The sequence below is a fragment of the Orbicella faveolata genome, unplaced genomic scaffold, assembly GCF_042242905.1.
Source record: "Orbicella faveolata isolate gen_17 unplaced genomic scaffold, um_ofav_v1 contig_48, whole genome shotgun sequence".
Classification (NCBI taxonomy): Eukaryota; Metazoa; Cnidaria; class Anthozoa; order Scleractinia; family Merulinidae; genus Orbicella; species Orbicella faveolata.
Genome location: NW_028301578.1, coordinates 7,395,355 through 7,417,256, shown reverse-complemented (window position 1 = coordinate 7,417,256; position 21,902 = coordinate 7,395,355). Strand labels below are relative to the sequence as shown.

Sequence of the window (21,902 nt, the reverse complement as noted above, 5' to 3'; positions counted from 1 at the left end):
TCAGTTGAGTTTGATTGTATACTAATTTCCAACATTGGATTTTCAGGTGAGTAGCATCCTGAGGAAAGAAAAAGCTCAATTTTTACGATGGCATTCGACTAGAGTACGTTGAGGAGGAATAACAGTTTTAATGAGCACAATGGCAAAATTATAACTGTTTTAATTACTTATAGATTCCTGCAGACCAAGAACAGTAAACTCCCCCAGATTAATTTTTTCGTAGCGACATGAGTTAAACCCCATGAATTAAATGTTTGTTCATGGCGAAAGACTGAAACGTTTGTGGGGCGAAATAATTACAGCAACTAACACTGAACACACTTTGAAAGTCTGCCTTGTCCACACGACTACAGGGTAAAAGCGATAACGGGATAACACTATTTTAGAAAGTTAAGCAATGCATTCAATCATCTTTCTAACACTCACCACCACGATTGAAGAACACTGTTTCCTCTTAGCCAGGCTGTATCATGGGCCTTGCGGATTTAATATGTAGCCATAACGAGATCAGCGGCTCAGTGACAGCTTGCTACAGGCACCCGCAAACTTTGTAGTTAATTTCACACTACGCTGAGCTTCTCGTGGACAGTGCACTCCTGGACAACATACAATACCCTAAATTCGCGGTATAAACCTCCGAGGAGATAACAAGTAAAGTATCCAAATGAAATGTATACTAACATATCACATAACTTTCATCTCTTTCTCGTGTGATTGAAAAGAAAGCGAGGTGATAAGTAAACAAAAAAAAAATCACCTTGTCTTTGCTAATTAAACTGGCGCCACGGTTATGAGTTTTCTTTTGCTCTAGGCTCATGAACTATTAAAACGACAAGATTATTGAAATTCACAAGCAACTGATGCTCTAAGACATTCTATTCAAACTTTACTTCATCCAAAAAACAACAAAGACAGAAATACGAAAAAACTCAGTATCGTATCCTATTGACTTTTGCTTGCATAGTATAGCAACAGTTTTTCTTTATGTTATTTTATGCCTTTTCTTGTTATGAGGGAAGCCTCTCTCTTGTATAGATTTTATTTTCATTTACTCGAGGTCAGGATTCAACGATCATGCTAAATACTACAGAGCCTTTTTTTATCTGTTTTACAGTTGAACAAAGCTTTGACTCCTTAGACACTCAGGTAAATCGGGCCGTGTCATTAAACCTTCCAATAAAGAGATTTAAGTGGCATATCAGTTCAAGAGCAGTAATTAGTACGATATTAGTAAGACTAATTAAGTTAGCCATTGTTTCGCTATTCGAGCCTGCACTAAATCATATGGCCAGCTGTTCAGACATCATTTAATTTTTTTTCGCTAAATGGCCAAAGCAATGTCCTGCTGTGACCTTTTTCTACTTTTCTCTGTATCGCAAAAGGATAAGTTTGTTTTTGTCTGTTTGTTTGTTTGCTTTTTTTTTTTTAACACAGCTACTTTCTTTGTAAATACTACATTTAATCTTCTTTGTTTTGGGTATTTGCCGTCAAACAACAGCTGTGGAAGAGAGCGCGATCATTTTGATTGTCCTTCTGAAACTTCTTACCACAATGAAACACGATCAAAATGCCGGTAATTCAATAACCGAAAGGGCATAGCAATGAACGTCTCAAATACCAAATTTACATTTCCTTCTATTGATTTGTTATCGACTTGAAAGACCAGAAAATTCACTTTAATTGACATAAACGGCAGGTCAGGGTTTACTGAATAAAAATGGTGTTTTTATTTCGTCGTAAATGTGTAACTCTATATTCATTCATTTTTGTGACACTGATTGTAAATAATGATGTGGTTAACCAAAAATGTATGAATTCCTTCATCGAGCCAAATTTTGCTCATTAGAGGCTAAGAATGGTCAATTGGACAGAATTATGGAGAAAAAGAAAGTTTGGGAGAAAATTTTGTGCTTTTCTTAAAAATATCAATTTTTTTTTTGATAAACATGGAAAGTGTTTAAGCTTACCTAAGTGTTTTCTGGTGTTTTTTTTTTTTCACTCACTCTGTCCGAGAGAGTTTCAATAGGTGTCATCTATTTCAAGTTTACCACATTACATAAGATATTTTTCAAATAACAAGGAAAGCTTCTCTGGTGCTTTTTTTACTCACTCTGTCCGAGGGAGTTTCAATAGGTGTTATCTATTTCAAGCTTACCACATTACATAAGATATTTTTAAAATAAAAAGGAAAGGTTTGGAAAGTTTCACCTTAAAAATAGTGACTCAAACTCTCCTCAGTGATTAATGAAGAGAAGTGCAGTTGAGACTGACCAAATGAGGCCCAATCTGAGAATCACAATTAGCTATGGAATTGCTGGGAATAAATATATTTTTTAGAGTCATCTCTACTAGTTGAACCAAATGTACGGCTGATAAACGTTTTTTAATTTTTGTTTATTAATGTCGCCTTCTCTTTGATTAGAGTCAAACATACCAGAAAGCCAAGTTTTAGTCCGGTAATGTGATGTATTGTCAAAACCTTGCGAAAATAGCACTGAATGGTATATCTGCGGAAAAGGCGATATTCTGATAAGTGATCCCATAAGTGGCTCAAAACAGGGTTAAATAAAACTCAATGAATACCAGTAAGTATTACCAGTAGGTAAATCACTCGAGTCCTTTGTTGGAAGGTTTGGTTTCTTCAATCGTTCAATCGTGAACTTACGCGTTAATGAAAGGTCCAGTGAGTTAGAAAATTACTTTTGGTTCGGTTAACATTTCGCTATTGTGTGTTTCTTGTAGCATTATTAGGCTACACGCACAATCACCAGCACCTTGTTTAATTAAAACAGCAAGACAAGTTTTACTCGTTGCCTATTTCCTGGTTAATAATACATAGCTTAATTTAATGGTCCGCAGAAAACTTACATTTTGTCATTGTAGTTTTTCAATTTATTCGGTCAACGCATCTGAGTCGGGTAAGTCACAAATGTTTCAACTCTATTTCCCACCAAGATACGCTTACCCAGAACTTGAAATAATGCTTTTATTTTGGGATGGCAAATAACAAATAATCAGTAAATTTCTAGCGCATTTAGATTATATAAGTAGCTACTGAACACCGAAAGCTCTCCCTCCACTGGAAAAATATCTCTAAACAATGAATACAAGTAAGTAGTACCAGTAGGTAAATCACTCGAGTCCTTTGTTGGAAGGTTTGGTTTCTTCAATCGTTCAATCGTGAACTTACCCGTTAATGAAAGGTCCAGTGAGTTAGAAAATTACTTTTGGTTCGGTTAATATTTCGCTATTGTGTGTTTCTTGTAGCATTGTTAGGCTACACGCAGAATCACCAGCACCTTGTTTAATTAAAACAGCAAGACAAGTTTTACTCGTTGCCTATTTCCTGGTTAATAATACATAGCTTAATTTAATGGTCCGCAGAAAACTTACATTTTGTCATTGTAGTTTTTCAATTTATTCGGTCAACGCATCTGAGTCGGGTAAGTCACAAATGTTTCAACTCTATTTCCCACCAAGATACGCTTACCCAGAACTTAAAATAATCCTTTTATTTTAGGATGACAAATAACAAATAATCAGTAGTTTTCGAGCGCATTTAGATTATAGAAGTAGCTACTGAACACCGAAAGCTCTCCCTCCACTGGAAAAAATATCTTTAAACAATGAATACCTGTTAGTATTACCAGTAGGTAAATCACTCGAGTCCTTTGTTGGAAGGTTTGGTTTCTTCAATCGTTCAATCGCGAACTTACCCGTTAATGAAAGGTCCAGTGAGTTAGAAAATTACTTTTGGTTCGGTTAATATTTCGCTATTGTGTGTTTCTTGTAGCATTATTAGGCTACACGCACAATCACCAGCACCTTGTTTAATTAAAACAGCAAGACAAGTTTTACTAGTTGCCTATTTCCTGGTTAATAATACATAGCTTAATTTAATAGTCCGCAGAAAACTTACATTTTGTCATTGTAGTTTTTCAATTTATTCGGTCAACGCATCTGAGTCGGGTAAGTCACAAATGTTTCAACTCTATTTCCCACCAAGATGCGCTTACCCAGAACTTAAAATAATCCTTTTATTTTAGGATGACATCGTTGTCATTATTACAATAACTCGCTCATAAACATGGTTACTTACAAAGTGCTACTCGCCACCAAATAACCTTCTTCCGGTCCATTTCGCCCTTCGGGACGAGACTTAAGAGCAAAGTGATATAATTAAGTAAAACGCCTTTTTTAAATTTAATTATTAGACCTCTAACCCTGATGATTACTACGCCCCCAGTTAGAGACCTCACGAACTCCGACTGGCGAGTGATTGTTCCCTCCAGTGAAAACCATATGTAGACATCCCTGAAATGTTAGCTTAGAAACTTAGCAATTTACCTGTTAGTTGATATGATTATTAAAATGTTGTCCCCTTTACCTACATTGTATACATTTGTTTCCCCCCAGCTATGGGTGCATTTTGTCTTTTGGTTGATTAATTTAACTGGACTTATATATGCATTGTTCAGAGTGGAAACATGCTCTGTTACACCAGCAGTTTTACCACGCAGAGGAAGTATTAATTAGCAAACGCTTCCTTACATTTATTTTGCTATAACTGATCTTACGCCCATCCTAAGAAATTGAAAAGGTATAACAAGCAATAGATTGACATATTATTTCTTATGCTTACTCAAATCGTGGAAGCTTTATAAAGCAAATTCTCTTTAATTGACTGTGCTTTAGGCTGTTAGAATGGCATCGTCTGGAAAGATAACAAAAGCAATAAAAGGACTTTTTTTTCATGCTGACTCAAACCGGGCAAGTTTTATAAAGCAACGTTTCTCTTCTATTGACTGTGCTTTAGATCACTGCAATGGCATCGCCTCACCTTAGATGTTTTTAATCGGACGTTTTGCAGTATTTTTCTCAATTGATAATATCGTAACTACTTAAAGATATTTGCAAATACGTTTGTCGGCAGCCATTAATTGTTTTTCTTGTTTACCAAAATATTTCATATCGCACGACATATCTATCTTATTTTCAACTCGAGTTTCATGTAAAGTATGCTTAAGAGATACATTGATGTCCTGGTAACAGCAAACATCTCTGCGTGTTTCTACGCACTTAAAAAAAGTTTTGTTCTCCTTTGTTTCAAATCGTGTATTTTTAAGGTGGATTTCGTTGAGAACATTGACCACAATCCAGAATTTTTTAGTGTGGGAATGGCTCTTGAACTATAAATGCTTAACTTTAGGTGTACGAAAAACTTATCAGAGATATATGCATATTCTAAGCTTTCTATTTTAATCAAAAAGCTTCAATCAGAAAATGTTATCATCAAAAACTTTTCCTACCCTTAAGAAATGGAAATAGTCATGCGCTGTTTGCAAAGTCTACTTCGGGCGGTAGTTCTGTTCAGTTTTCAAAGAAAGCTGTAAACTAAAGCTGCACCTTAAGTATTTAACTTCGACCAAACGATGACAAGAACCGCAAGTATAGTTGACTTGGCATAACTGTTCGCAAAAACAAATAAATTGAGGGAAGTTCCTCAGAATAAACACAAAGGTAATTCTGCCTGTACGTATTCTTTGTTTATCTCATCTTTCATATCATCGGTGATTTTGAACAGAAGACATGATTTCCTTGGTAACCAAATACAAATGTTTCCTTTCTGATCAAGTTTAAGTTGGATTACATGTAACAAATAATCAGTAGTTTTCTAGCGAATTTAGATTATATAAGTAGCTACTGAACACCGAAAGCCCTCCCTCCACTGGAAAAATATCTCTAGGCGTCGCGCTGTTTGAAAACCATTTTGGAAACAATTTGTCTGCCAGGTATCATCCGCACGTTATTAACGAATTTGACTATTGGCACCTGTCAGTTTCCCGTCTAATTAGGACCGTTGAAAAGCAAACACAGAAAATACGGGCTCTCATTCTTTTCGGAAACGTTTCTAGAAAAGACGATCTTACCTGTTGCTGAAAATTTTCATCAAAGTACAGAGTGAGCAAGACAAACAGTAGGTTTGTATCTCCTATTTGAAGTTCCTCTTGATAAAGTAAGCTGGCACTATACACCTTGATATGCATTAGGATATTTTGTTCTCAAAAACATATTCGTTATCCTCAAGTAAAACTGAATAAGGTTAAACAAAGAACATAATTCTTCGCTATCTACAAGTTGTATTGAAAACCTCCACTATAAAGGGAAGTTTGATTAGTCACACACAGTGAAGGTGCAATTTCGACTGAATTGCTCTCGTCCTTAAACGTGGAGACTGTATTTTTTGACAAGATGAGGTTACTACAGACTGGAAACTACGGTAAAGCAGCATTGCGAGACGCCAAAACCTCACGTAACTTTAAGTGGGCAATACGAAATAGCTATGCTAAACAACAGTTTATTTTTGTGAGTCTTTAATATATAGAAAACTAGCAATCAAACTTCCAACTCTGTTCATGAATTCAGTCACGTAATTTTCCTCAACTCCCTTTCTAGTTCTCTTTCATCGATGTAGAAACAGAAAATGTCATTTTGAGAAAACACCTTGCACCGTAAGTATGCAAAAAAAGTACGCAAAAATGAGCTACTAAGTGCAGAAACGGAACGGAACGAGGCTAGAAATATTTTGACCGAATAGAAACAAAGACAAAATTTAGCGACGAAATAGAAAAAATGGAACTCTCTTGGATGCGGCGGGGTTCCATGGTAGATGTAACAAAGCGATTTCACATAGAAGCTTATCAGGTCGTGAAGAAACAGATACATGTACAGCGTGGAAAACAGTAGCTCAGTTTTTTCTTTCTTGTATATTTTTTGTCTCTAAATTGATTTTTTTAACAAGCATCAGCTTGCTTCCCGAAAGCAGCTTTCGGGAAGTCTGTTTGTGAGAGCAACATGCTTTCTGGATGTGCAGATATTTTAGGGAATAATTGTGAATTATGAATTGGCGCTTTAAACTCTACAAAACATAAATTAGAGAACAATCGAGATGTGAGCTTTCTCTCGCATTTACAACCCTCTCAGCGATTTATGATCCGAAACGGTGTTTTCCTTTGAGAATAACTGAACGCAACTGACCCATCACAGACCTTTCAGACGCAACATAATAACTCTCTACCTAATTACGGACGAAAAAAATTAACCAAGCGGAAAATGCATCATACCATCTTCTCATCCCTTGCCAAGTATAGCACAGATTTGTTTACGTAAAGCGCCCACGCTGCTACAAATGTAAGTTACAAATTTGAATTATTCATACCAAGACCTTAGAATACATAGGATAATGTTCCTCCACGTACTGTTTGTTTATTCCATGTTATAATTATTATAGATAGATTTTTAGAATCACTGAACCCAACTAACCCACCACAGACTTTTCAGACGCGAGAAGTTTTCTTGTCATTGGTAATGAATGTTTTTGGTTATAATTATTGTTTTCTAGGTTGAACATGGACCACCTCAGTTTTATCTTCTCCTTGCTGTTAATCTTTTCGGTTACTACTACTACCTTTGGATCTGCGCCGATCAAAGCAAACGATCCAAATGGAGAGGTACAAAAAAAAGAATGACCTGTGTTATTGCTTTTCATCAAACTTTATGTTCGCAACCCTAAATGGCGTCTCTCTTAAAATGTCCATGATATATTTGGTCCGTTTTACGCCATTAATGAAGTTATAATTTTAACACAATCATGTAAAATGTGAAAGAGCATGAACATTAGCTTTAACAAATCGAGGTGCTTTTTAGAATCTGGCACTTATGCTGCGACACACTTTTGCAAGAAAGTCAAATTGCAACGGCCACAATTTCATTGAAATACACAAATGTACCTGTAAAATGATTTTATTTATATTTTTAACATTTTATAAAGGGAGAAAAACGTTTTGCATGGGTCAGACGCTAAACAATAAACGCTGAGCCCTTGGATATATTTTTCTCCACACAGGTACTAGAAGAAATGCCCAAAACCAAGGTGATAACAACTTTTACTGGTAATAAAAATGTGTGAAGGGGCATTTTTGAAACATTGCTGATTCTTGTTCTAACATTTTAGCTTTTTTTTCCTTACAAAGCGGGGAGCTGAGGCATTGTTAGCAGATGTTGGTCTGGCCCGCTTTCCTGAAATGGTTCCCAATCGCCAGGTAAAAAGATATTAATGTAAGTTTTTATTTTGGAAATAGAATTTTCTTACTTTTCGCTTCATTAATTCAATCATTGCGAAACTACTAACCGCAGATCACATGATCTGATTACTGCTGGGTCAAAAACATGCTTTCTTTGACACTATGAAAGGAGTAATAATTATTTAACAAATTAAATTTACTTTTCTGTTGCTAATGCCCCATATTACTTCATTTCTTTCACTGTTTTAAAAAAGTAACATTTCACAATATTTGATATATTCGGCACATGAATTTAGTAAGTGATCGATTGTTGAAAGCGTGTGAAATTTAGCTTCTCGTTATCTGTGTTTAACCGTTACCAGTTTAGAGATAGTGGATATCACGGAATATCCTACCCGTCCCTGCATTTCCTCGGTATACACCCGACCCTTTTAGGCGAACGTGTATTCCAAGATAATACAAATGATAAGTGGAATATTCCATGGTATACCACGAGAGGGCGTTGCATAACTATCTTATACCACGCCATAGAAATGCACTGGCCAACGCAATCAATGTGACGTATGCGCGTTGCATGATGGGAAGGTTGATGCAATACCGTCGAATATTCAACGGGTTTCCTGTATTCCGATTGGCTGTACTTTCTATGGGAGATATTCGGCCATGTTATTGATGCTATAGTTACATAAGGTAGTTCTAAAATCGGCTGATAACAAAAGAAGAGATGAAGAATTAAAACCAACTGAATGAGCTGACTGTTTTACTTTCTGCTACATAGCAACTGACGGCCCTTTTGAAGCGATCTCATAAGGCTGAAGCTATACCGCAGGAGCCGATGGACTTGGAAAACCAAGACAGCGAAAAGCCCGAGCGCAGAAGTAAATGATCTTTAGTAATTGTAGTTAGTGGACGGACACATGAAATGAATTGTCTCGATAGTTGTAAAGCCGAGTTAGAGACGGTCGCAGAAAAAAAGAAAAACAAACAAACAAACAAACAAACAAACAAACAAACAAATGAAAACATAGGAAGTTGCAACTCCAGCTAGGTGAGCCCCCTAAAGATGGCAAGGGCTTGCACCAACTAGTGAAAATCAAGATCTGATAGTTTAGCAAGTAGTCTGACACTAGCTAGATATGGTTTGCCCGCCTGGGTAGGGGTGTGACGCGGGGACACTGAAACCCTTACCCTATACTAGGCCATGATCAGCTTGATTTTGCGACCCTATTCTGGACAAGGTACCAAAAACCGTACTCTATCCTAGACGAGCTATTTCCCATGCTGAAACTTTATCACTATCGCAGTCCAACATACGTTAACTAAGCCAATATCTTGCAAAGTCACTTTCGAGTTTTAATTTCCATTGTCGAACCCAGGGTAAAGAACCCTGTTCTAGACTAAATTATATATACTGGCCACTTGTCAGTTAAATTATACTCTACTCTAGACCAAATCTATTTGTCCCAGACTAAATTGCTTGAAAACTATTCCCTTCACAGCGGCACAAACCCACACAGCTTATCTTGGGAGTCCCCCCCCCCCCCCCCCCCACCCCACTCCGGTAATAGTTTGTCATTAAACGAGTAACTATACAAGTTATGACTCTCTATCTGTCCCGCAACGCTACGCTTTCGAAAGAGAGTCCCTCTTCCGTAAGCGCAAAGTTGCGCGACAGAGAAAGGGCCAGGCAAGGTTTGTTCGAAAGGTGGATAACGCCCTCCTCCGGATAAATCCCCACTGTCTAGTGGATAATACAATTCAAGAGTTTTTATTGGCTTAGCCATCATGGGTCATAAGCCATGCGTCATAAGTATGCAAACGCGTGATTTTTGGGGGCCTTTTAATGTTTATTTTGATCTAGTCTTCTATGTTTTAGGAACGTTTTTAAAACAACAATTATTCCAGTCTCGCTTGTTGGATATGAGGTAATCGTAGCCAACGAGGCCCTGCGGCCTCGTTGGCTATTTACCATCTCATACCGAGCGCGCCCTCGTGGAATAATTGTTAATTGTCCGGTGGAGAGCGTTATGTGGACCATACAAGTAACAAGTCGAGATATTTGATTCGTTGATTTTTACAAACCCTTACCAGACGTCTTCTATATGCTTCCTTAGATCGCTTCCACTTCTGGTAAGGTTTTAACAAGATTTCGGTTGATACAGACTGTGCAGGGCTTTTATTAAGATCTCACTTGCTTGCTCATTTAATTTCAGTTGCTGCAGGAACTATTATTGCAGGTGCTCAGCTTACAATCGGCCTGCTGAAAAACCTCCTAAATGTCCTCAGTAACGTAAAACGCAAATGCGCCGTTGGCCTTGACAACGAAAGTGGATTTAGGTGGCAAGAAGGTTCTACCTACTTTTCTTCTGGCACTGCAGATGAAAACCTGCCCTATTCTGTTCGTGATGGTAAAAAGTGAATTTAGCATTTACAGAGGCTCGCTAGTATAGTAGTTATCATGCTTGAACTTGACCAACACAATATGACCAACACGACCGTTTCACCCTGTTAGGCATCAAAGGAGGCAGCGTGGCGGAGTGGTTTAGGGCGCTGGTGTTGTAATCTGGAGGTCCCGGGTTCAAAGCCTCCACCCTGCCACTAGCGGGATTTGTTTCTCGGTATCCCTCAGTTCAAATTCTGGGTCACGGTTTGTAAACAGCCAACTGGTCTGCCTTCTGCCAGTTGGATTTTGAACTATGCTACGTTTATTTGAAGCGTTTGTTTCCTTTGTTTCAGTGGCATGCCTGTAAAATAGCTAAGCTTACTGCTTGTATAGCTAAGTGAATGACCACTATAAATAATCTTCACATTTACATTACAGTTTTATTTCTATTTAGGTTTTTTTTCGGCAAGATTCTTGCACAAATCTTCTTCCTTCACCTTTTCGCGCCATGCTTGTTTTGTTACATGATTTTTCAAGTGATATCCCCATTTTTCAGAATTGGAGCCTCTGAAATAGGACCGAGATTAATAATTAAGAAGGAAATCAAAACCGTTGTCAACAAAGCGCCCAAGAACATTTTCAAGAACAGTTATTGAGCTCGGTTATCGCTAAATATTGTGATTCGTCAGTGTCTCACAGAAGAATTATTTTCCTCTGTCTTCGGCTTTGGCAAATAATTGATCTGCTCGCCACTAACAAATCATGATATTTTGCGAGAACCGAGATCAATCATTTTTAATTGTTTCTCCGTTTCTTCTTTCTTTCTTTCTTTCTTTCTTTTTCCTTTTTTTTTTTTTTCTTTTCTATTTCCACAGGGTATGCCGTACTTTACGGGACTCGCAAGACCAATGGACCGGTCGCAACGGGAGTTGTCGGAGTCCTGGCCTACTACATTCCAAGCATCGACAAAACACTTGCTGTGATGTGGTCTGTCCCGTTTGATTATCACTTGCACGAGAACTGGTGGAATGCTAAGCTATACCCTGGAAACAAACACGCCAACCATAATCAGTACGTAGATTTGTATCATGACGCAAAGCCCTTCAAGGCAAATGGTTGGCATGGGAGATTCCTCGGTTCTGGTCTAAAATTTTGCGGCTCTATGTCCAGCTCTGGTCAAGCTACCTTGGAGATCCATGTCCTGAAAGAAAGCGAAACTTGCGAAAGCGAAACAAGCATGCTTGCCTCACGCGCTCGCATAACCGGTGTCAAGAAGTAACAGGCTGTATTGTGTAGTAAGTTTAGTTAGGGGGTGATGGTTAGCACGGTCGGATCATTGGCTGTATGAAAGATTTCTAGTTGAAAATCTGTGGGGCTTATTACTAAAGAGTTGAAGTGACAAATAAACGTACGGGAAAAAAGAAACTAGTATTTTGTTGTTTTTCACAACTGAACTTACACCCAAAAGTTAAATGGGTTAGTCAGGGGAGCTCTTCCTTAGACGCCGATGGCTTCCTCATTTTAACTTCTAACTCCTAGTTTGCAGAAACTTTAAACTCCCACAATAGAGGGTGGTGAAGTGAAGGGTGAGGGGGGGGGGGGGGGAGGGGGTCGCAAGATTACCTTTCACAGAAAATAAGTTGGGCCTTTCACAACTGAATTGTTCTGGAAAATAACGGTTTGTCGGCAACTGATTCCACGGGGAAAAAATTAAGCCATTCCCGAATCACGAAATTCCCTTTACCCCGTAACCAAAACTTTTGTGCAGCACCGAGCTAAGTTACAGAGCTATCATGACTAGAATGGTTCCGTGGAAAATTGTTCTGAAAAAAATTCATTGAACTAAGTGCAAACTAATTTACATGCATTTTTTTATTCTCCCTTGGCCGATAATGTGAGTGAAACTTCATTGTTCATCAATACCGAAATTCTAGCCAAGTACCTCTGGTTTCTTTCAATCTTTAAGGTTTTCTTTAGTCCCTTTGAGAGCCTTATAAATACTTTCTGATCCATAGTCTTAAGTCCAAATGTACGTCTTTTTTTGTTTGTGTATCTGCATCTGAAATCAAAGCTACTTTTTTTCCTTTAAACTTTCCATCGATGGGCTTACTTTGAACTCGAGGCTTCTCAATTGTCATAGTCTAATGACTTACTGCAGCGCCTTAAAATATGCTGATACACTAAAGCGAAATCACTTTGCTCATGAAAGGATGCTCACTTGGAGCCGTTACATATCTTGCTAAAGCAGATCGCTTAATTTTAATTGACTATGACTGGCTTTGTGAGCGGGTAAGAAGAACAAATCCTGCACTGTGATTGGCTACCCGAGCGGACAAGATGACGCCACCTTGAGATAGCCCACTGTGTCTCGCGAGAAAACAGTGTTCTTTTTCCATATAACTAGACGCTGTGAGAACGTTTACTCGGACTTCGCAGCGCAGTATCAAATCGTATGTTACGAAAACGCGTAATGGACACAATGCAAACAAGAGAATCAGGATATTAAAGCACAAGAGTTCCGCTTAGATATTTACTATTCAAGCTGTTTCGTTGGGTATCCTCCTAATCTAATCGCAAGTTGTGAGTTTAAACCATTTTGGTTCAAGAATGAAGCACAGCTGTCTACGCATTTAAGTAGAACTTGTTTGCAAAGAACTTTCCAGGTCTTTTAACAACTTGTGGCGATTACATTTTACATGCTAGCAGAAATTGTACGAAGTTCGTTTACTGGTCGTGGCGATCCGAGTAAATTGTGCAGCTGAACATCTTTGCCGTGTTGCGATCTTAAACCCTTTTCAAGAGTCATGTCTCCTTTGGAGGGCTAATGTATATACTCCTTCGCGAAAACAGCAGACCTATGACAAGGTGCAAATTGCATTGCGCATAATTTGCATAAACTTTCAAGTTGTGTATTTTGCGGATAACTTCCAAGAATTTGCGACCCTTAACGCAATTTATGAAGAAATGTTCAAGCTACATATTTTTATTGAATCAAGGCAGAAGTATTTTTAAAGCGGACTCTCATTTATAAGGGAAGATGCGGCATTCTGTTTTGCTATTTATTTTGGTTTCATACACATCTAGTTTTTGTCACGCAACACGATTTTCTTTAGCAGTCAGACACAGTTTTCTAAAAGAATTAGCGACTGCTAAGACTGCTAAATATATTCGAACTACTAGTGAAATTACTGGCTAAACTATCGTCAATCAGAATGCAGATTTTCCTTAGGACTTAGCAAGAACATTGGTTCGTCAACAATCCCGCACAATTTTCTGCACAATCGGTTTAATTTTCCGGTACAATTTGCCTCCAAAATCACACGTTATTTTTTATTTGCTGCACCCAACTAGAAAGCCAACTAACTTGGACGTAAGATATTTAATTCAAGTTACCAAAAGTCTTATCTTGACAAATTTGGAGATCGACATTTTGCCTGGTGCAAGTAGCAAGTCGCATGTTTTATTGCAATACGACTTGGTTTACTGCAATGTTCTAAATAATAACAGCAGTAGCCACATTCAGTCATTGACTGCTATTTTTCGTCAGTGTTTTCGTAGTTTGAATTCATACCGCGATCGGCTCAGCTGTTATCTCACGAGAACGTTTCAAGCGTGAACTTTGCGTACCTGGCTGGCTTTCAAGCAATATAATTCTTGTACCGACCCTTTCCGAAGACGATCGACATCTTTGTATGTGAGATGAACGAATAAGGCGCGATTCTTGCCAAAACTTTATTCGCAAAACTCCGCATTCTGTCACGAAGAGCGTGCAATGTCGCGTTTCCCGTCCCCAGTTTCCATGGTCTGCGCATGGAACGCTTGCGATCATGACCCCCATTTTGGCGACCAAAACGCTTGCATTTTATGACTCGGGCTTTCCTACGGAGGCCCGAGTAATAAATCCCTTATTGACTGAGCTGGTTAGGTCAAGATGGCTAGATATTAGCCTCCTTCTGTTTTTGCGTATTTATGGACCTCGACTCCGTCTTGTTCGTCCATAGACAGCGAAAACAAGAACTTGGTCAAAATCCAGCAATCTTTACAGAGCAAGCTTGGTCAATAATAACCCACATATATATGTACCATCGAATTTCAGTCAAAAATATACTGTACAATAAATCCCACCCTACACTGGACTTAGCAATCAAGGTGGCTCCATAAGGTAGTCATTTATGGAGTTGCGCGCGCAAGTATTATGTGTTGGATGCAGTTTTTGTATTTGTTTTTACACCCAGTCCTCTCGAACTTATTACATGTAATAAGCAATATTTAAATAGTGTTTTACTATCATATCTGTTAAAATTTTGGGTCTTAGTCTTGAATTATAAATGCCCAAACAGATGTGTTTTTTTTTTTTTTTTGCTTTTTTTGTGGCCTTATTTGTGATTTTCTTAAATTTCCTTCGGTGAAATCTTCCAAAATTTCACAGCGCATCGCACCCTGCGGGATACGAATTTTAAACACGAAAAAAGTATAGTTTGTAAAGGCCGTTTTTTCCGATTTTTCCAAATTTATGTCTTTTACCGCTGCAAAAAACTCCCCATAAATTTCCCTGAAAAACGAGCTTCGACTAACGTCAAACATTTACTAACAGTCTGCCAAATTTTACTGAATTTCAGCGAAAAAAAACGCGAGAAACGGCTAGTTTTGTTTTGATTGCTTTTTGGCTAGTTTTGCCATTTAGAGAGAGGACAGATTTTATTCGGTTTAGTTAAAAACATGATATATAAATTTACGCCAGCCTAAAAGCGTAGTTCCTGGGCCGGGTTATTCAAAGCCCGATTAGGCTCACCCAGGAAAAGGTACAATTTTGATTTGAGTTTTGTAACTTTGCGGTGAGGTTTTCTCTATTTTGTTTAACCTTCTGTTTTGAGTTTTAATAATCACCATATACACAAAACAAAAGAGCAAAAAAACATTTGTATAGAAGAAAAAGTTAATATATAGATTTAGCAAAGCCTAAAAGCGGAGTTCGTCAGTTATTAATTTTTTGGGATGTTGTTGCTAATGAAAATAATCCAACATGTACATGTATGTGAGGTAAAGTGCGAACGATTTTATAGTTTCAGCCCGAAATAGGATTACATCAGCAGATTGAGGTGTAAGATGGTGTGATGATGAAAATAGCGCCATGATTTCAAGGATATCAGGGGAGCCACCAAAAACGTTGATCCCATAACAGAACTGTCTTCTGTGCTTTTTGGTCACAAGACATCGTTAGTAATCATTATATTCTTTCTTAGTTAACATGGGGACTCCCGCACAAAAGAATTTTACACATCTTTTGTTGTTGTGGGGTATGACTGAAATGCAGTGGTTACAAAATACGCAGTCCCCAAATCTCTACCAAATGAAATCTCACAAAAAATACCAAAATAGTATACACATGTAAAAAGTTAAAAAGTTTTGTTTTCTAACTTGATCCCCAAAGATCATTAACCATCTTCATTTTCGTATGGAGTCTCCTCCTGCTGAAAGAGTTTGCACCATATCTCAAAGTATAAGTATAAGCAAAATCCCTCTGGCATGAACGATAAATATGATATTTTGTTGCTGATCATGAATACTTGCATAGGCTTCGGATAATAATTTTATTATTCAATTCCAAAGTGATTTGTTCTTTTTCTCGACTGAGATTGTGGACTACAGGAGCTGTAATTGGGTACCATTAATTAATTTTGCTATTAATAAATTATACCAAGAATTATAAGTAAGCTATGAGTATGTTATATTATGTATTTGTATTTTGTCTGCACTGCACAACCAAACGCACTCAAAGATTTTGAGGCATAGGTACATTTGCCAGAAAAAGCCAGCATATCCAAGATATGTTTTGATTGACACATCAATTAAAGATAATTTACAGCAACATGGATAAACAATACATCAATATCCTACATGCACCCAAGCTGGACATGGGGTTATAAGGCAATCATTTAAACAACAGATTGAAATAATTTTTATGCCGAGAGCGACGCCTATTTATAAACCCAGCGCACAAAAGACTATAATGAAATGGTTATAATCGCGGTCGTGCGTGCGGCCAGAAACCACTGAATCACTGAAACACTTGTTTGGATTAATTTGGCCACTCACGTGGCGTTTATTTCAAACCATTCAAATGCTAAGGTGTCAAATTAATCAATTAAACATCGCTATATTTGATTCAGTGAATAAAGTTGGGGCGAAAAACAGCCACAAGCCACATCCTGTGGCGAGCCCCAACCCAAGCCGCAGGCACGCACGCACGCACTATGAAATAGTGCAGAAACGACCAAATATAATGATAATGGAAACTATGTAATATGAAGGCATCAGGAACACCAGGCCCTTCTCTGACATGTCCTTGAAGCCCCAACGAGTTACGGCTAGTTCTCGGGCTCGACAAGAGCACGCGTTCCAGCGCTCTAGATTAACAACTACTCTAATATAAAATTGTTGCCCCAGCCCTTGTCTGACAGGCAAACTAACTCTGGAGATAAGCGAAATTGTGGATCACGTTATGATTAATCGTAATAATAGTAATTTATAATAGTAGACAAAGCCAGCACTTGCCCGTTCTTTGTCGGAATAAAATAAAATAACTAACTGGAAAAATAAAATAGGATGTACTAGGCTAAAATTGCCGCCCCAGCCCATGCCTGGAAGGCGAGCATTGATCTTAGCTACAGCTAACAGCTGAAGTAGTTTACTGAAGACTAGAAATAATAATTATGATGCCCCAGCCCCTGACTGAAAGGCGAGCTTAAGTCTTAAACACCTCTCCAGGTTGACGAATATACAGTTTAAACGCGACGGATTTCCAACGGCCAAGGTGGCGAATCTGGGCATCCGATAAACCTTGGTCAGCCGCCAACGATGCGGCGCCGATCCGAAAAGAGTGAGATTTGTATTTGGATGAATCAAGTCCACAAAAATTTGGTGCTTGCCGCAGTTGTTGCGTAAAATGGCTAGTTTGAACTGGGGATCCATCGGAAAAGCAGAACAAGGTACCCGGAGTGGTACCCCGCATAGAACAGTAACGTTGTAAATAATTCACTGGGCAAAACTCTGTTCCCGTTGCGCAGTCCAAAACAACTGAAAAGGGGCGCCTACCCGAGTTATGTTTGAAGTCGGTGATGACAATTGTCGCGGCGGTCACGCAATTGTCTTTAAATTGGAAATGAAGATCTTGTATTTGTACTAAAGATTTCAAAATCGCACCCTTGGCCGTGAGTTCGCCTACTCGAAAAAAGCCATAGAAGGCCACCAAAAACATGGTCTGGTACAACAGCCTTTGATATGCTGATGAGTTGGTATGATCTAATGCGAGCACTAATCGTTGCACACGCTACGTGTTATTGGAAGTCGAACGGTTGGTGAAGAGTATAGCTTACTGTGAGCCGCTAAAATCTTCTGCACTAAAAACTGTTTAGTGGGATCAGGAAATTAGCTAGCTTGTGAACTTAACTTAACGCGGAGACATACGTCGAGATTGTCGAGGAGGCAAACTTCCTCGCTGAGCGATATGATATAAACAATGCTAAATTGTTTACCGAGACCGGAAGGAGCGAGGCACGCGACTCGCAAAATTCAGATGAAAAATCGACAAATGTCGACCAAGCTCTTTGGTAAGTCTTACGCGAACCCTCAGTAATGGCTGAATGCAGAAGGTCGTTCAAGTGATGCGCCAGTTGTTGGGTAGTAAGCCCGGCGGAACCGGCGTCGGTTGTTCGTCTGCGTAAGGCGCTAGTGATCTGAATTTCTCTACCTGTAAGCGAGATAAAGCATCGCTCTCGCGGTTAACGCGACCAGCGATGTGCTTAGCATGAAACAAAATATTGTATTTAAGTGTGCAGAGAACGAAGTGCCTAAGCAAAGCCATAACTGAACGATCTTTAGAAGTTTGCTTATTGATTATAGCAACAACTGCCTGATTATCCGAAAAGAAAACAATACATTTGTCACGCATAAGCGGTCCCCAAATCTCAAGCGCCAGGACAATCGGAAAGAACTCTAAGACAGTAATATGGAGTTGTTTCCAAGCGGCGGGCCACTCTCCAAAACACCAATGTGTGCCAAATACTGTGGCGTAGCCCAAGGAACCCGCCGCGTCCGTAAATAAATTGAGGTTTTGGGAAGTGGCCCATCGCGATCCTAGGAAAAACGATTTGCCATTGTACACGCTCAAAAATTCCTCCCAGACGTTGAGATCGTGTTTACATTCCTGGGTTAATCTGACGTGATGTGTGGGTTTCCGGATACCTTTAGTCAAGTTTATCAAACGGCGCAGAAAAGAACGCCCGGGAACCACAACACAGCAGGCAAAATTGAGGAGCCCTATTAAAGATTGTAGCTCTTTCAGCGTGACGCTTTTACGAGAGCAAAAATACGCCAACTGAGTACGGCATTTGGCAAGCTTGTCCTCTGGAAGACGAGCCTCCATCAATGCCGTATCTAAAGTGATCCCTGCGAATTGCAGAGCATTAGTGGGGCCCATAGTTTTCTCATCGGCTATCGGAACGCCTATACGACGGCAAACGCAAAGAAAATTATCGAGATCTACCTGACATTTGGCCTCCGAATGCCCAATAAATAAGAAGTCATCTAAAATGTGGATGACCGACGACGCGTGCAATCTATATTTAGCGATCCATTCTAACGCAGTGCTGAGTGATTCACATATATTGCACGATGATTTAATGTCTGTCTTAACCAGAAAACAGCCCTGTCCGATTGCTTTAATGAGCCTAACAGCATCATCGATAGTGGCATATCTTACGGGTGGCTAACTCTTTAGGAATACCATCATTAACAGATAACCCCTCCGGGTAAGACAAATGATGAATTAACCTAAATTCTCCCGGTAACTTTTTGGGAACGATGCCTAGGGGCGATACCCTAAAAGTTTCAAAGGGAGGCGTATCATACGGACCCACAATTCTGCCCGCTGCGAGCTCTTTTGACAACTTATTATTCACGCTAGTCGGATTGTCCATGGTGCACTTCAGATTTGGGGATCGGATTGCAAGGGGAGAACCAAAATATCGTATTGAGAAACCGTGAATAAAGCCTTGGATAAGATAGTCCGAAATCAGAGAACTTGTCGCCTTAGGTACCCTAACTGTATAAACAGCTACAAACACATTAAATGCAGTCACCCATTGGTCAATGGATAAGCTACGCCGTTTTGGCTTAACGTGCTCAAGGCAAAGACTAGGGTGATCATGGTCATTTGCGACAGATAATCGATATTTGGACTCGTCTGGTGATACGGAGAGGAGAGACCCGAAATCAACATATTCGTTTGCCCATATCTTTGCCTTGATACGATCCGAGACGCGAGACTCGAGGTCAAAAATGACACTGGAAAACGTGCCGTCCGGTTTCTCGGACGCAAACGTTAGCCTACCCGCAGCCACGGTGTTCGTCAGATCTGCAATCTCTTTTGAGGCGGCATCTTCAACCACGGTGGGCTGTGACGTGGACTGATTACTAGGTCTCTGTTCGCCAACTGCGGGAGAGATGTTGAGAGTGCCGATGCCGGCCGACTGTAAGGCCCCAGAAATCGCGTTTGAGATCAATTCACTCAGTGCGGTGAGGCTGAACTGTGGTGAGGACGTCGTGCTGTTAGGCAGAGACGCAGACTTACCCTCTGAACGGCGCTGTTTCGCCGATACCGCCTGTGTGGAACTTTTTGACGCCTGGCGCTTAGAGGCTCGTTTAGGAGGCATGCTTATGAAAAATTGAAATTACATTACTCAAACGTAGATCAGATTAAGACGCTGGGAAGCTCAAACCTAGTGGGTGTACTCCCCTTGTCTTAGCAGACTGGCACTTCAGCCAATGAGCCAAGGGCGATTAATGTTGAAAACAAATGGCACAAACAAATCCGAGACATTTCGTAAACGCTTACGTGAAAGCCAACGAATGTCAAGTACACATAGAAGCAGGCAACATAACAAAACCAACAATCCGAGACATTTCAAAAGGACAGTTGTCCTATAATGGCCTGAGTGTGTTGGGCACACTAATGCAGTTAAACAATAGCCGCCAGGTGATAACACACTAATTACGCCATAAATGTCAAGTGCAACACTGTAAAACAATCCGAGACATTTCAAGAGGACTATTGTCCTATAATGGCCTGAGTGTGTTGGGCACACTAATGTGGTATAACAATAGCCGCCAGGTGATAACACACTAATTACGCCATAAATGTCAAGTGCAATACTGTAAAACAATCCGAGACATTTCAAAAGGACAGTTGTCCTATAATGGCCTGAGTGTGTTGGGCACACTAATGTGGTATAACAATAGCCGCCAGGTGATAACACACTAATTACGCCATAAATGTCAAGTGCAAGAAACTACAAATTCCAATATAGCCTGCGAAATCTGTATCTTTGATGCATGTATTAAATATTTTGTAATACCGCCTTTAAAAGATCACGATGGCTACGTGGCCTTGGGCAACGGCAATTAATCGGCGGACACACCCACTAACTTCACAGCCTTCAAAACAGCCCCTCGAATACTACGCATAAATTTGTAGTAGCCTAAATTGTTTAGATGGACCCCATCAGGTAAATAAAGGTCTCGCTTGCAGTTCCAGAAACCTCTGTGCCGCCAGTAATAACAAAAAGGCAACTGCTCGGGCACTACCTTAAGATATTGGTGAAGCTTGCCCACCTTACAATTGTACTCCTCTGAGTCCCGCGTACGTCGCCGCAGTACCTGCCCTACTACAACAAATTCGACTGAATATACATCGTGCAAATCTCGAACTAATTTTTCTAGCTCGGAGCCAACAGTCTCAGGCGCGACCTTAACGAGATCATTGGAGCCAAGCTCCAAAATAATGATCTTGGGAGCAATTTGGCGCAAGACTGTAAAGTCAAACTTACGAAATTTCTCAATTGTGCGGCCCCCAACGCCATGAAAATGAATATCCGCAATATCACTAAGAGTGATAAACGCATGCAAATGCCGCTTCTTCTGCACAAACGCCGCAAGTCGGTGAACGAAGGAGTGCCCTATTATTAACACGCGATGTTTAGCCATAGATGTATAAAAGGAGAGGGCACTAACAGCAACTTGAAACGAAGGTTAACAATAGCCAAAATGGAGAAGGACAGACTAATTAGAGTAAAGGTAAGGGCTATAAAGGTACACTTGCCTGACTCCGAAGAAAGAAAGTAAAGTACGCTTCTAAGGCTAAACAGCTATCACGATCGGCGCTGGCAGAAAAAGGGGAGAGGGTTAGCAGAGCACACGAATTTAAAGCTTGCTCTGCGTGTGGTGTCTAACCCATTAACGGCTATCTACCTCTGCAGCTTGTACCGTAAGATAAGATAAGGCCCCGCCTCAGCATAAAATCCATTATCGCGCTAAGTCAATAATGGGCCATATAAATTAGAGAACATTATTTGAACAACACTAGGGAACAAATAAGC

At 39.6% G+C, this 21,902-nt stretch overlaps 2 protein-coding genes across 5 annotated transcripts; one reads left to right on the top strand and one right to left on the bottom strand.

Annotated features, from left to right (window-relative positions):
* The first annotated feature begins 3,934 nt into the window (after window positions 1-3,934).
* Window positions 3,935-11,892, top strand: LOC149096273 (DELTA-actitoxin-Afr1e-like). 4 transcript variants are annotated; one of them, XM_089281316.1, is made up of 8 exons: window positions 5,883-5,981; window positions 6,457-6,512; window positions 7,403-7,511; window positions 7,907-7,933; window positions 8,034-8,102; window positions 8,863-8,962; window positions 10,298-10,492; window positions 11,343-11,892. In XM_089281316.1, the coding sequence occupies exons 3-8, from the start codon at window positions 7,410-7,412 to the stop codon at window positions 11,744-11,746; spliced, it is 897 nt and encodes a 298-aa protein (XP_089137442.1). In that variant the 5' UTR covers window positions 5,883-5,981; window positions 6,457-6,512; window positions 7,403-7,409; the 3' UTR covers window positions 11,747-11,892. The 4 variants fall into 4 exon arrangements, with proteins under 4 accessions (XP_089137443.1, XP_089137444.1, XP_089137442.1 ...); XM_089281317.1 differs by lacking the exons at window positions 5,883-5,981; window positions 6,457-6,512 and adding an exon at window positions 3,935-3,969; XM_089281315.1 differs by lacking the exon at window positions 6,457-6,512.
* A 4,147-nt stretch (window positions 11,893-16,039) lies between these two features.
* LOC149096272 (uncharacterized) lies at window positions 16,040-18,946 on the bottom strand. The gene has a single exon (XM_089281201.1). It carries the CDS (start codon window positions 18,944-18,946, stop codon window positions 18,125-18,127), a length of 822 nt encoding a protein of 273 aa, XP_089137327.1. The 3' UTR covers window positions 16,040-18,124.
* Window positions 18,947-21,902: the final 2,956 nt, after the last annotated feature.

What these genes read in the sequence shown, in the direction of transcription:
- LOC149096273 (XM_089281317.1), top strand. Translation starts at nt 7,410, where the DNA reads ATGGACCACCTCAGTTTTATCTTCTCCTTGCTGTTAATCTTTTCGGTT. An exon ending in CAAACGATCCAAATGGAGAG is followed by an intron (nt 7,512 to 7,906) that starts GTACAAAAAAAA and finishes TTCTCCACACAG; the next exon opens with GTACTAGAAGAAATGCCCAA. An exon ending in AAATGGTTCCCAATCGCCAG is followed by an intron (nt 8,103 to 8,862) that starts GTAAAAAGATAT and finishes TCTGCTACATAG; the next exon opens with CAACTGACGGCCCTTTTGAA.
- LOC149096272 (XM_089281201.1), bottom strand. Translation starts at nt 18,946, where the DNA reads ATGGGCCCCACTAATGCTCTGCAATTCGCAGGGATCACTTTAGATACG.